This window comes from Scardinius erythrophthalmus, assembly GCF_964197995.2.
Source record: "Scardinius erythrophthalmus genome assembly, chromosome: 8".
Taxonomy (NCBI): domain Eukaryota; kingdom Metazoa; phylum Chordata; class Actinopteri; order Cypriniformes; family Leuciscidae; genus Scardinius; species Scardinius erythrophthalmus.
Genome location: NC_138228.1, coordinates 39,822,814 through 39,838,506, shown reverse-complemented (window position 1 = coordinate 39,838,506; position 15,693 = coordinate 39,822,814). Strand labels below are relative to the sequence as shown.

The window sequence follows — 15,693 nt, the reverse complement described above, 5'->3', positions numbered from 1 at the left end:
CGACGTAAAAAATGTAAAGTTGCGATTTTCTAGGCTGAAATGGCTAGGAACTATACTCTCATTCCGGCGTAATAATCAAGAAACTTTTCTGCCGTACCATGAGTGCAGCAGGCGTAATGATATGACGCAGCGCCTGAAAATAGTCCCCAGCTCGGTAACTTCCAACGCTCCCTGTGCAAGCAGGCTGTCACGTTGGTTATGTTGACGGAAGGTAGCCTATTTTCAGGCGCTGCGTCATATCATTACGCCTGCTGCACTCATGGTACGGCAGAAAAGTTTTTACATTTACATTTTCCGTCGGCCTTAGTGCACGATGTAACTACAGAAGAGTCAAATTTTAAATAGGAAAAATATCGAAACTCTTTGGTCAATTTTTTTTTTTTTTAGAGAAATGCTAATGGTCTTGTCCACTTCAATGATCTATGCTAAGCTATGCTAAAAGTGGTACCGCCAGAACCGGAGATCGGCTGAATGGATTCGAAAACGATAAAACTCAACTGTTTAACTCTGGGGGAGTTGTAAAATGAGCCTATTTCCAAAAAAAGTGGAGTATCCCTTTAAACATTTCCAGGTCAAAATATTGTTTTGTTCACAATAAGATCAATAACTTGCATTTAGACAGAGACAATAATAGTGATAGATAATGAATAAAATAAATGACTTGAACTGATTTTTTTTTTTTTTTTTTTTTCATTGGCCTGTGTCTCCGTTGCTTGCAGATGACAGTCTCGATGCGGAGGACCCAGATACACGTACACACTTCTCGCAGTTCTCCTACTCAGCCAGTGTGCGGGAGTGACCACACCACACCACCCCCCCTCCCTTCCCCTTCCCACCACTCTCTCACCCTTACCAGCAAACCGGACGCCCCTCACATACACAAACGCAAACTCGTACAAGGACACGTGCACCAGCAACCCAAGCCTTCTGAGGAAGCGGGTTCTAAGCAGGAGTACGGCATCTGTGAAGGATCCCGAACAGGTGGTACCCTCTGGTCTGTCCTGGTTTACGTTTGGCTTTCCATCCAGCCTATCGTAACCTGACACTACACACTGCAACACAATCCACCAATCACTGAATAAATCTCCACCAATCAAGTACCATCGAGAACACAGCTCAGCACCAGCAGGTTTCAGGACACACGCTCACACTCAACACTGGACTACAGGACTAAAGCCTCTTGTAAACACAAATATTGAACACGCTCTAAATCATCTTGTGGGGACAAAAGATATCAAACAATTTGGACTTTTTTCCCCACTGATTGTTACAGTTTTAAAGCCATATTTCTGCAATTGTACAAGTGCTCTTTCTGGAACTAGCTGTTACCAATAGTGTTTTTACAGCGGGAGGACCGACGATGGGGTAACATCGAAAGGAATAGTGCTGTTTCTCTGCCTGGGTAGCTTACCGACTGCTGTGCGTACGGACGGACGGACGAATGCGTGTTCTCAAATCTACTTCTTAAACTGTGTGTCTTTTTGTTTCAATTTTTGTACATGGGCATAACGTTGAGTTGTGGACCGGGGTGGGATTGTTAGGGGTTTTGGGAGGCTCACACACACTATAGATGTGAAAATGTTTGTGCTTTAAAGGGAAGAGAGAGGAAGACATCTCTAGCATGTTAACAGGGAGGTTGTGGTTTCCTCCCCAAGCGGGAACCTTGAAACCGGCTTTCCAGTTTTCATCCGCTGCCCAAGAGGCTTGATGTTCCAAGGTCAGTGTATCATAGAAACTCTCCATCATGTTGTTTTCATTCTCTCAACAGTTTCGCTGGCATTGATGTTGAAGTTTAGAGACAAACGTACAGGCAACAACAACAACCAAAAAAAGAAAAGAAAGAGGATTTAAATGTCCTTTGTCCTGTTATTTAACTGCAATAGCTACTGCGTCAGTGTCACTGACTGCTTAAAGTAGCAAACGGTGGAAACGCGCACCTGCGTGCCACGCCATTGTTGTCGCAGCCTTGACACTTTTTTCATTTCTCCTTTTTTTATTAGTCTAGTAAGAAAAAAAAAATGGTTAGGCTGTCTGAGAGGAAATGTTCTACTTGATCTCCAGATGTGTAAGGTAGGCGTGCTTCTCCAGATAGAAGCTGTCACAACACACTGCTTAGATGTGTGAGGTGTTATTTTCTTCTTTTGCCTTTTTAAAGATTCTTCATGTAAGGAACATCAAATTATTTTTGTTTTTATTTTATTCATTATTTTATTTGGATCAATTTTTTTCATCTTTTTGTTCCATTCACCTACTCCCTGAAATTAAATTGTCTTGATAAAAATATATATGAAATATATATTACAGTAGTAAAGTTTTTCTTTTTGTTTGTTTGTTCGTTTCTTTTGTCCATTTTTCCATTTTGTGTGAGTGTGTGCTTCATTTGTGCATGTGTGGGTGTGTGATAAGGTAGTAGTCACAGTATATATTTGCAACGGGAAATGAAAAACCTCCTTTAAGATATGACGATCCTTCTTGTTTAAACATGATATATATTACCATCCCTCCTCCATGGACTTACTCATACAGGAAGGCCGAACTGAAGTGCTTCTACGGGTCTTAAACGCATCGTGCCCGATTGCCCGTCTAGGTTTTGAAACAGCCCTTGTTGCCTTGACTGAGAGAGACCGCTAGATGGTGCCATTTGCCCGTGTCATAAAATAATTCATTGCTCCGTACATGAATAACAATTGTGCACTCTCGTTCACACCATTAATGATGCTCAAATACAGTTTTTAAAAGAAACTTTTGGGTGAGACATGAGGGGCAAAGATCTGAATGGGTCTGCTGTAGTGGTTTCACCCATCTTTCTTGTGTGTATATACCTACCTGTTGGACAAATCAGCTTTGAAGTGAAATTATTTTGCGACTTTAACCATCGACTGTTCTGTTCTGAATGTGATGAACAATCACGAATGTCATCATTGATGCACAGTTTGCTTTTTTAGTGCTGGGGATGCAAACGTTAGGGGAAACTTGAAATATGTCAGCAAACTTCCTTCTTTTTTTTTTTCTTTTTTTTTTTTTTGGCTACAGAGTGCTATGGGTTATGCTTTGCTATTAGGACATTCATGCAAGTAAATTCTTTTACCAAAAACTATGTCTGCCTCTTTTACTAACCCAGACAGTGTGTGAAATTAACCTAGTGGACAGCAAATGTATTCAAGTATTTGAAGACGTTTATACTTCAAACATATTTTTTTCAAAAGTGTTCATTTGAATTACTTGTACATGGAGATAAAATACGCCCTAATATCTTCAAAATGAATGTCCATGATGCAGTCCCACAACGGTGAGACTGCATGATAATTCTTCTTCAGCAGTGGTCTGGATAATAATTTGCACCTAATGGCACTGCAAAAAGCTTTCATGGCCAATAAATAAAAAATACAGGGACATAGTTTTTGCTTTTGATCGGACTGGAACTCTCCATTTCTAAACCAGTGATATTTTGGGGGGTGTTCTTGTAGAGCAGCGGACCTCATCCAGTGGACGGGGGCCTGTAAGATGGCATAAATGTATTTAAAATAAGACTAGACAAGCGAAGTAAAACAAAAATATCAAAATGTAAACTTATCATATCATTATTCTTTTAATTTGTCACTATCAACAACTCATTTTTAAGAAGGGTTTCATGATCATGGCAAACCTGTCATTTTAAATGTGTGGTTTAAAATAATAAATACCAAGATAATTAAAATTATGGAAATTTCTATATTAAACATACATTTGCTTATTGTATGAAAATCTACTGACAGTCATCATTACATCTCAAGGATAATAACCTATAGACCTATGGGTATTTAAATATTGTCCTGGACATTGAAGAGCCTTGGAATCACAGTTGATTTTAAAGATTTCTTTGGCCATGCCCATCACAGTGCTGATTTCCCACTCAACAAATACTAACCTCTAACCCTACACTAAACCCTAACCGTAAATTGATAGTTCACTCAAAAATGAATTTTCTCTCATCATTTACTTAGTCATGTTGTTCCCAACCGGTATGACTTTTTCTTCAGTGGAACATAAAATTTGTTTCAGTGATAGTGGGTTTTCCCCCCATATTGTCTATGGTCACCAAAACTGTGGCTACAAACATTCTTCAATATCATCTTTATGGTTTTGAATGACATGCACTATAATCACATCTTGATATCATTACATACTATTTGCTGTGATCTGATCCATTGATCTGCACAAATGGGTCCATTAAGTATTCACTAGAAAACATGAAGAATCAAAATAAGTGAATTATTTCATGAGTTATCAAATAATATCTAAAATGGGTATTTAAATGCTGTAATAATATGCATAGCCATCAAAAATGTGTCCAGTAGTCTTTGTAACGAAAGGCTACATCCAAAACATATAACTGAACAAAAAAAAAATGTTTAGAGGTGTTTTACAAGCACATCAATGTGCCCTGTATATGTACAGTTTCTCCAAAGGCTAATTGAAATCAGTTAAGAAGATGAGATTGGATGTGTGGGTGGCACGGATGCCCTGCCCTTTAAATAAAGGCACACAATGCCTGGTTACTGACAAATTTGTTCTTTCCGAGAGAAATCAAGGACATCCTGCCAAGATCAGCAACGAACACAACAGGCAATCCTGAAAGATGTGAGAAATAACCCAAAGACAAAAGCAAATCAATTAAAGAATGGTTGAAAAAGAAGAAAACTGCTGTGTGCCGAGATGCTGTGGCTTAGCCTAAAGAGGACTGTGCTATCAAGACAACCCAGAAATACTGCTTAACTGATTTGTGAGGAGGGATTCAAAAGTCTGCGACAGGAAACATTTGGTGGAGGTTGTGCTATAAAGGAGGATTTACAAGCTGATAAATTCAAGAATTCACTTACTCTGGGAAGACACACCATTTTCAACTGAAAACTTTTTATGAGTTTTGGCAAACAGCGTTTTGGGGGGCTGAACATGCAAACTTTTGAAAACGGGAGCCTGTACCAGGATGGTAGTTGAACAAACTCAGGGTTACAGGATTAGTTTCAAGTTGACAAAATCAAACCAATCCAATCAGGCTCTGTTGGTAGCATGATGCTGATCATCAACTTTCTCTGTCAACTCGGGCTTTGATCCTGAGTTTAGGTGTGACATCAGTAGCGAACAGCCAATCACATGCTTAGAAAGACTGAAACTGCGATTCATTTCTCGCAAGAGAAGCAAGAAGAAGAATCGTCTATGATGACGACAACTAAAAGAAAAGGTCTTGCTACATCAGTGCAAGTAAAAGTAAAATTTTATAGCTTTATCTATTGATACTACAGCGTATATACATTTATATTTATTCATTTAAACTGCGTAATAATAATTGATAAACTAAAATGTTGATCGATTAAGGGTATATCTAATATCTAAATCATACAAAATTATTATTCTAAATAAGCATTAGTAAAAGCCAGACGATTTTGTCGTTAAAAATCATTCGCGATGCAGTGACCTTTAATTTGGAGTAGAAACAGGAGGAGTGACTTTATCCTTTGCTCACAGAGCTCTGATTGGTACACGCTGGTTTGCAACCTCTTACCTGTAACATAACCTGACCCGGACTAGGTTAGCCATAAGGTTAGGTGCATAAAACTCAGAGTTTGCACAAACTAAACTGAAACACACCTAGTTTGCCACCAAAACAGGCTTCATGGTATAGGCCCCAGGTTTCAAAGATCAAGTTTCTGAAAACGATACTGTTATCGTCTCTGTGTAAACTACAAAAAGTGAATTGGTGCATGTGTATTATGTGTTCAGTCTATTGGAGCGTATAGTGTTTCTTTACAAAGTGACATCGCCGAGACGCCAACTACTGGCCTGGCATGAATAATATAGCACTTTTAATCGTTTTCACGGATCTATGTGAACAGGGATTGTTTTTGACAACTTGAAAAATACAGAAGAAACATTACGTTTTTAGTACATTGTTATCGTAGCCTGGGAAAACCCAGACAACTTCCGGCAAATTCAGATTTGCTCGAGAAGTAGTCTGGCAAAGAGCTCATTCAAGCCCATTTCCATGGCCTAGAAATCGCGGCACCAATCAGAAACGTTGAGGCGGGCTTTACACAATGACGATCGCTCTGATTGGTTTTAGGTCTATCCAATCGCGCCCAGAGGCATTTGAGCGACGTCCGTTCAACTTTTAAATGCATTATTATATTCAAATTGCAAACACATGAGGACAGTCTCCATGAAAGACCCGCTGGCAGATGAACGTGCTACTACATTTCTCTCCGAAACGGTAGGAAATTAAATTAGTTTTAATAGAGGATTTTAACTGTGACAAGATGATTGACAGGACAGTTTACATGACGGGATGCGCGCGACAGATCCGTCCGATAAAGATGACGAAGTAGTATGTCCCAAAGCTTGCCTACTTTTTTCCTACACATTCAAAAGTAAATACCTTTTCTTCACAAAAAGAGTACATACTTTTATGGCGTAGTGTAACTTAGGCGAATTGGGACGCAGCATAAGGCTTTACACGATGACGATCGCTCTGATTGGTTTTAGGTCTGTCCAGTTGCGCCCAGAGGCATTTGAGCGACGTCCGTTGGTGACGCCCCTTTGGAAATGATTTGTCTATGGAGCTCTGCCAGACCATAACTTAGTTACTACTGAGAATGGTCTGGTTTTAACCAGGCTATTGTTATTGTGAAAACGTACCCTCAATGTATTTGATAATAAATGTGACAAATACAATTGTTTGTGTTATTAGTTTAGTCAGATTATGTTTGTCTACAAATGCAAGTTAAAATCCCGTTTTATGAGCAATCGTTGCAATTTTCAAAGGGAATATAAACTTGTCACTGACACTGAAATGAATTTTAATAAACCAGTGGTGACCACTAGAACATTCTTAAGGCAAATGTACCAGACACATTCTGTGAATATGGCACACTTTTACATATTAACAGGATTAAATCTATGTTCATGAACTAACAGTTGAATTTGATAATGATAAATCAAAAATAAACTAAAAACATGTTTAATTTATTTATTCTTTTTTTTATGTAAACAATCAGATTATATTATTTTCATTATGTAATTAATCTTGGAGAAATGTTATGTTGACAATATGTGTTTGTTTGGGGAAAAGCGTCATAGCCACTCTTACTATATATTTGGACAATTTCTCTCCGACTCCAAATTTACTCAAGCACACACAGGACTTCAAACATGCATGACAAGAGCAAGCTAGTGACACAAGGTGGGGCTTAATGACGGGTCAATTAGTAAGCTTTATTAGTGGCACTGGTGTTAATTAGCTGATGCTGGTGTCAGTGAACAGCTGCATGTTCAGTGTGTGAAGGTAGCTGCAGTGTCCGGGTGAATCATGGCTCGAACTGGGTTTTGTGATTCCAGGCAACTGTTGGACCTCCATATGGTGAGAATGCCTGTAAAATCTCTCATTTAATTCCTAGACTTCTTGTGTATAGTGAATAATGGCCAATATGTGACCAGTAAAACCATTTTACCTGATCAGCAGGAAACTTTGTACAAGTTCACCAGTATCAACTACATTCTTGATATCTGAAGGCATACTCGGGTTAACCAAAATATATTTCCATGTGACATTTGTGTAAAATGAGGTCTGTGGTAAACATTCCTTGAAGAAACCATTTGTTGTACAGTTAAACCTCAAACGTGAACATTGAAACTGTTGTGTCCTTTGAAAAATGCAATTAGCTCAGTTGACCAAGGGTTTCAGAATTCACATTTAAGTATATAGCCATTTGTTGTCAAATAAAAGCTCTTTGCGTGGGATTATCCTCAGACATTACTTTGCCCATAATTGAAAACTTGCAGAAGGAATCCATGCTGATTATCTTCCAGAGTTTAGGACTAAAACTGAATGTCTTTGGATTCATTCAGATCTTGTACATTTGGATTGAAAGACTGCTACTCTAAGGTGGTAATGCTTTAATCTACTGAATAAGTGAAATCCTTTTGTGCTTTGAAAGGCTGAGGACAGACAAGCGCCTCTGCGGGTGTGGGCAAACTCCTGTATTCTGAGGGAGCGCAGGGTGTTTGCTGAAGGAGATGAGGTTGGGTCAGGGCAGCACTGCAAACCTGCCCTGGAGAGTCGATGGGTAACTACACCTTTTATGTGAGAGGTCTTCAACCCTGCTCCTGGAAACCCACTGTCCTGTAAAGTTTAGTTCCAACCCTAATCAAACACACCTGGAGCAGCTTATCAAGTCAATCACTGAGTGCAACATGTTCCTGGATCAACATCTTTGAATCTTGGAACAGCGTTCCAATCAGGACAAGTTCAGAGTTTGTCAAGTTTAGGCTTCCAACCAGGGTTAGGTGCTTCTACATCAATATTGTTCATCTATCATTTCCCAATGATTTTAGGGAAAAATGAATATGGGTAGCATGAGGTTAAGAGGTAGGGATATGGTTAGGATAATATTTTCAGGTTGGAAATAAACTTTGCAGGACAGTGGATCTCCAGGAGCAGGGTTGAAGACATCTGCCGTATCTCTTTATGTGCCAGATTAATGCAATAATTTGTAACCTTCTCTGCGTGTAATGGATCAAAAATCACCCTGGTAGACATGTGGTTCTTATGCAAGTTATGTGTTCTCATCACCATTCTGCAATTTCTCAAGGTTCGAAGGCTTTCCATCTCCGCAGAGGATGGGATCATAATGGACTATGTTCCTCAAGACGAATCAGTTTCAGGTGAGATGAAATGGCATGTTCGATGCTGCTTTAGTAGTTGAAGTCCATGATTTGATACATTTTCAATTTAGTGTACCAAATCTAAAGCCATGTCACTACGAGGTCACGCCGTGACTTATTGATCTTCTGTTGGTCACACGGTTCACACATGAATTTGCTAAGTTCACCATGCGTATGAATGGAAGTCAATGGAATGACTGTGACTGCCCCTTAACCCAAGTTACTGCTGCAGGACATAATGCAACAAAAGAGTAAATGTCCATGTGCTGATGTTAATGCTTAATTTAATCCTTAATTTAATCCAACAACTACAATGTTTTGACCTCTCAGGTCGTCAGGCCAGAGGCCCATTTAACTATTCATGCAAATGCAGTGACTTTGTTAACTTGCCATTTTTATTTGCGTTAAAAATGCCAACTAGATTTTTGCGTTGTCTGTAAAATTATCCGTTTAAAGCTTGCTGCCACAATGTTGCTATGCAGTTGCTAGGTTCTGGGTGGTTGCTATAATTCTGTCCCTCCAATTTCAGTCCAAGATATTTTTCCTCCATTTTACCCCCAGTTTTGCAGACAAGTCCCAGACTAAAATGCATGTTTGAGCTGCAACTTGCACTGACATATCTTGAGTTATGTCAGTGCCATTGTTTTGTCTCAAGATGCACACCAGTAATGTTTTTTTTTTTTCTAAGGCACATTTATAAAATCTACTTGAATGTCCTAATTGAACTACAATCTAATTCTGGCTTAATCTAAAGCCCAATTTATACTTCTGCGTCGAACTTACGCCGTTGCTACATCGTAGGCTGTGTGTAGCGCGCGTACCCTGACGTGCACCTCTCCAAAAATGTAACAACGCGTCATCTCTACGCGGACGCAAGCGCTGTGATTGGTCTGCTAGGACCGCTCCCTCGTTTCATATGCTCCCTCTGCGACAATGACGCAGAAGTATAAATGAAAACCAACACGTTGCCTACAGCGTAGAGGCTCTGGCGTAGGTCCGACGCAGAAGTATAAATCAGCCTAAGCCCTGTCTGTGAAACCAGGCCTTATTGTCTGCCAAGCTGCTCAGTTCACAAATGGTGTGAGATTGTCCTAAAATTGAACCCTTATGCTGTTTTAAAAACCATGAAACATCTTTGATATTCCCGGTCAAAAATGAACGGCCTTTTAAAAATGGCTCTTTATGCTATATCGCCAAATAATGGATTCAATCTTTTTTTTCATTTATCTTTCAAACTTGTTCTTTCAATTAGGACAGGTTCTGTATTTCTTTTTGGATCTAATTGATTGTAGGGGAAAAAATCCCCTAAATTTGGGAAGTAGTTATACCCTGTGTGAGCAAAGGTCAGTGTGTTAACTAACATTTTAGTTAAAAAGAAAATCCTCTCTGGGTTAAAATGACCTGAACACAACATAAGGGTTAACCCTTAAACGACAATGCAACATGTAATGCGGGCAACATACCTGTAAAGAATACAGAAAATATTAACAGTATTTTGTCCTATTTTTACAGACTTTTCTTAGTGCATTGTTTATTTATTGGGCGCATTCCTAACTAGTATGCTCATGGATGAATAATGCAGGTGCTTTCGTTTGAATGGACTACTAATTTCACTGTGGATTAGCATGGTATTATGTGCTGATGCACTACAGTGTTCTGAAATGCAGAAGAAGGTTTATAGTCTTTCATTTGAACACTTATCAATCATGTGTGACCGTGCTAGATGTCTATGAAGAGGAGGCTTTGCTGCAGTATGTGAACAGGTTGCCAGGTCCACCTATTCTGCGGGAATTGATGCCCGGACTTCTGCGCAGAGAGGTGGAGGTAGCCATCAGCAAGCTGGGACTCCTCTATGACCAGACCTATGCATGGGACATCTTTTTAGACATGATGGTGAGGGTACAATGCAAAGTACTGTTGATTTCCCTTCACTGTGGTCATGTTTTTGTTTTCCCCCCTGGTTACAGAAAAGTCAGCTACTATGCACCCTCCCAAACGCTGACCTGCCCAAGCCTTTCACTGACACTACCAGAGCTATTTTGGTTGACTGGCTAACTCAAGTCCATGTAAGTGCAATAGATGCAAATTTGTAAGTATGACCTGTTTGTTTGTTCCTTTTCTTAGCTATGCAATCAGTGTGGATTAGATTATATAGGAGTTAGGTGCGTTATATCCTAAGTGTTTATACTACTGGTCAAAAGTTTAGACTAATTATATTTATATACAATTTAAATGATTTAAAATTACTTTTGAAACGTATCATGCTCACCAAGGCTGCATTTTAATCTAATACAGTAAAAACCGAAATACAATTTAAAAGTACTGTTTTCTATTGTATATAACATTCATATTCATTCCTATGATGGCAAAGCTGGATTTTCAGCAGCTGTTACTTCAGTGTCATATCTTTCAGTAATCATTGTAATATGCTGATTTGGTGCTCTATTTGAATAGTTCTTATAATTGTTGTAAAAACAAAGTTTTTGCTGCTTAATATTTTTGTGGAAACTTTCTTCCGGGAATTCTTTGAATAGTTCAAACACTGTAAAAAAAAAAAGTCAAATCAACTTGAAATGTTTAATCTTGTATAATCTTGAAAATTGCTTCACTGAGTTAAAGCAATGTAAAAACTTTTTTTTTTTTCACGGTGAAAGAATGGAATTTATTTGAAATGGTAAAGATGTTTATAATGTTAAAAACGCTTGTCAAACACTTGTCAACTTAATGTCCTTGTTAAAAAATATTCATTCCTGATTAACAAACAAACATTTCAATAGTGTATCATGGTTTCTACAAAAATATTAAGCACCAACAACTATTCAATACAGGATTATGATGATAAATGTTTCTTGAGCACCAAAAATCATATTGGAATGATTTCTGAAGGTTTGTTACACTTTAGACTGGAGTTATGATGCTGACAATTCCGCTTTTCCATCACATGTTAATTACACTTTTAGAAATTTATTAAAATAGAAAAGTTCTTTTAGACTGTAGCATTTTTTTATTTATTTTTTTAAATCAAACAAGTGCAGGCTTGGATTAGCATAAGCAACTGCTTTTAAAAACATTAATAAACATTTTGTTTATTCCAAACTTTCGACCTGAAATGTTTGTTTATTTATTTATTTATATATATATATATATATATATATATATATATATATATATATATATATATATATATATATATATATATATATATATATATATATATATATATATATATATATACACATACACACACACGTTTTCACCTCAGGAAGTGTTTCAGTTCTCCGAGGAAACGTTGTATCTGGCAGTACACCTGCTGAATAGAGCGCTAAGGCTCATCAAAGTGTCCATCTCCAGCCTGCAGTTGCTGGGTGTGGTTTGTCTCTTTCTGGCTGCCAAAAAAGAGGAATGTCTATTACCAGAGGTACTTCACATCTCCATTAAACTTATTTTTAACTGAACTCGACACTATTAAGGTGCCATTGTTTGTCAGGTTTCAGAGCTCTGCTATCTGATGGAGAATGCCTACAGTAAAAAACAACTGCTGCGGATGGAGAGGAGAGTTTTAACTGGGCTCAAGTTTGATCTCTATTACTGTCTCCCACTTCACTTTCTTCTCATCACTGCTTCCATTGCGCGCTGCAGCGACAAGGTCAGTTTACTCTTAAACTGGAGCTGACTACTAAAAGTCATTTGTTAAAGGTGAAGTAGGACCAAACAGAATTGCAAAAACTCTTACTCGAACATCAACAAAATGTGTTCCTAAATGGTTTGTTCAGTGGGTCTGGATGGCCCGGTACCTGTTGGAGCTGTCGCTCCTGGAGGGGCAGTGTGTGGTGTTTCTGCCCGCTCAGCTGGCAGGTGCTGCCCTCCGACTGGCCCGAAGGATCCTCCAGGAAGCGCCCACTCCAGATGGAGAGACGGCCTGGTGCATTGCCTCCAGTATCCATATAGGAAGGTCAGGAAAATATCCCTTTAGTACTGCTCACAGTTGTTGGGATTGATTTCTGGGAGTTTAAACTTTAACCTTTAACACATTGTTTTGAAAAGGCCCTTAAGAGACTCCAGTGACTAACACTACCAGTCAAAAGTTTGTAATAGTAGTAGTCCTTTTAAAACTTTATTATTATTAAAAATCGTGTATAATATTAATTGCTTTTTTTTTCTGTTTGCTTGATTTTTATTTTTATTGTATACATGTAACTGTTGTATTTTTGTAATTCAGTTTTTTTTCCAGTGAAGATGGCCACAGATGCTGACATGGCATTAAATAAAACTATAGCCTACTGTTTTATTATTAAAGTTTCTTATGTTCGCCTCATGTAATGCAGTAAAAGAAATATTTTAAAGTGACTTTTCTTTTTTAAAGGGTTAGTTCACCCAAAAATGAAAATTATGTCATTAATGACTCACCCTCATGTCGTTCCAAGCCCGTAAGACCTCCGTTCATCTTCGGAACACAGTTTAAGATATTTTAGATTTAGTCCGAGAGCTTTCTGTTCCTCCATTGAAAGTCAATGGACGGCATACTGTCCATGTCCAGAAAGGCAATACAGACATCATCAAAGTAGTCCATGTGACTCCAGTGGCTCAATCTTAAGTTTATCAAGCGACGAGAATACTTTTTGTGCGCAAAAAGTAAACAAAAATAACGACTTTATTCCACTATTCATTTCCTTCTCTCTGGGCCTCAAGCTATTGCACGTAGTGTTTTTGCGCAGCGCGTCTGTGTTGTACGTCACACGTAGGCTCACTATTGGCCGACGCTGGTCATGTGTGATGCGTGTGACGTACAACACAGACGCACTACGCAAAAACACTACGTGAAATAGCTCGAGATGAACGGATGTCTTACAGGCTTGGAACGACATGAGGGTGAGTCATTAATGACATAATTGTCATTTTTGGGTGAACTAACCCTTAAATTTAATTTTATATGGCAAAGCTGAATTTTCAGCATCATTACTCCAGTCTTCAGTGTCACATGATCCTTCAGAAATCATTATAATATGCTGATTTGATTAAGTTATTATTATTATTATTATTCATCACATGATGAATCTTATTTTATTTTATTATATTATATTATTAATGCTCAGTTTATTTGGTTCTCCTTCTGATGTTTAAAACTTAATTTAAGTTGCTGCTTAATTTTGTGAAAACTGCTAATTTTCTTTTTTTCTGTGTTCTTTCAATGAACTACATAAACTTTTGAATGGTAGTGTATTACAGTTTCCATAAATATTAAAAAGCAAAAACTGTTTTCAACATTGATAAATGTTTCTTGAGCACCAAAACAGCATATTAGAATATCTGAACAATCATGTGACACTGAAGACTGGAGTAATGATGCTGGAAATACAGCTTTATCATCACAGGAATAAACTACATTTTAAGATCTTTAAATAGTAGAGAAAAAGAGTGAGGTTCTTTTAAATCGTAGTAATATCACTTTTATAGTTGGCCTCAAATGTGGCCTTGGATGGCAAAAAACTGACTGGTAGTACATTGTTAAGAATAATGGGATAATTTCAAGATAACCTTTTCCATTCTAAATCCTATTTTTGTCAGTTATTAAATTGTCATGTGGTATCAACCTGATTCTGAACCATATGGTTCTGAATCATATCATATATTCTGAATCATATCATAGGTCTATTTGATGCTTTCATACAATTAAAATTGCAATTTTAAAAAGCAGAAAGATGTTCAAATTTGATTTAATAAATCTTCCTTTTTTATCTTCACTATTTCTGAGGCAGTGAAGCAGCTCTCCTCAGTATAATGCAGATCATGGCCATGGCAGCAGCGAGAGCACACACTCGTGAGACCCGTGCCACTTTCATCAAGTTCTCCACTATACAAACCCTCCATGTCAGCATGCACCCTGCCCTGAAGGCCGCCCCTGGCTTACTGGGCCTGTCGTGCCCTCGGACGTGACGCTCCAACACCAGTGAGGAGGCCGGAAGTGTTCGGGACCGCTGCACACAACACTGCTATTCTGGGGAGGGAAGTAAACGCGCAATGTGGCCAGTCGTGAGGATTGTGTTGCACTGGACATCAGTGAACTTCAAAATGCCATGTAGGAGAGCTGGTTACTCTTTGGACTGAATTGTTTTTTGTAACTTTTTATTGTAATCTTATGTCACCTTGATGTAAAAGGATAAAAAAAAAGTGTATTTATGTCTATGTAGCTTTTAAGTGTTTCTCAATGCTATGGTGTGAACTTTATAAACTGGAATAGATGTTGGGGTGTCTTATTAAATTTAAAGCACTTTGAAACACTTACCGTTTTAACTGTTTGAAAATGTGTGCTTTCCATGTCTAAGATTTGAAAAAATAAAAATGAAATCTGTTTTGGAAAACTGCATTGGGAATCCATACAGGCTTCGTGTGTCAGTACATCACTGTATATGAAAGGAAAGGTTTTTGTTTTTCCTAAATCGTGTGTAGGAGGTTCAGTGCACTCCTCCTCACATGACACTCTCAGCAGGGGCATCATGTGCAGAGTTGCCAGATCTGCCTGCATGTTAAAGGCTGGTTCTTTTAGATTCTTGTAGGTTTATTACATAATTATTGTTGCTGATTCAGTTATTAAAATATGAAGCTCACAAACATTAAGAGAAAATCACATCCCTACTGTATTTAAAGGGACTAAACTCATTTTAATAATAGGCGTGAAAATTGCCTTGTGCTAATTTCATGTATTGGCTATATGTTGCTGAGGCACCTGTATTCCAGTTTGTTGAAAGCATTAGGAGTGCGGTAAGTAGACTATGAGCTTGACCTCTTCAATCTGCTGATCGTAATTTTTTATTTTTTATTAATTGCACATATTTAATAATATGCTTTGTAAGTGAAATATCAAACCCTCAAACTGTGGGGATGGTTTCAAATTAGGTATATTACGCCGATAAAAAAACGGATTTGGCAACTCTGCTGTGTTTTCTTTTGTTTATGACGTTACCTGAACCGAGAGCAAATTTGTCAACGAGCGCCTGT

General features: G+C 38.1%; 2 protein-coding genes across 7 annotated transcripts in view; both read left to right on the top strand.

Moving 5' to 3' along the window:
- Positions 1 to 2,330, top strand: part of akt2 (v-akt murine thymoma viral oncogene homolog 2) — a 33,433-nt gene extending 31,103 nt beyond the window's left edge. For all 4 annotated transcript variants that reach the window (XM_081373232.1, XM_081373231.1, XM_081373233.1 and 1 more), the window contains one exon: positions 720 to 2,330. In XM_081373232.1, coding sequence (XP_081229358.1) covers positions 720 to 799 — 80 coding nt within the window. In that variant the 3' untranslated portion in view covers positions 800 to 2,330. The remainder of the gene's footprint in view (positions 1 to 719) is intronic.
- A 4,855-nt stretch (positions 2,331 to 7,185) lies between these two features.
- ccnp (cyclin P) lies at positions 7,186 to 15,439 on the top strand. Of its 3 annotated transcripts, none has more exons than XM_081372897.1 (9): positions 7,186 to 7,393; positions 7,971 to 8,099; positions 8,625 to 8,697; positions 10,421 to 10,590; positions 10,665 to 10,763; positions 11,972 to 12,115; positions 12,185 to 12,343; positions 12,471 to 12,649; positions 14,454 to 15,261. In XM_081372897.1, exons 1-9 carry the CDS (start codon positions 7,343 to 7,345, stop codon positions 14,629 to 14,631), a joined length of 1,182 nt encoding a protein of 393 aa, XP_081229023.1. In that variant the 5' UTR covers positions 7,186 to 7,342; the 3' UTR covers positions 14,632 to 15,261. The 3 variants fall into 3 exon arrangements, with proteins under 3 accessions (XP_081229023.1, XP_081229024.1, XP_081229022.1); XM_081372898.1 differs by having other exon boundaries at positions 7,190 to 7,393; positions 11,960 to 12,115; positions 14,450 to 15,439; XM_081372896.1 differs by having other exon boundaries at positions 7,190 to 7,393; positions 11,960 to 12,115; positions 14,454 to 15,413.
- Positions 15,440 to 15,693: the final 254 nt, after the last annotated feature.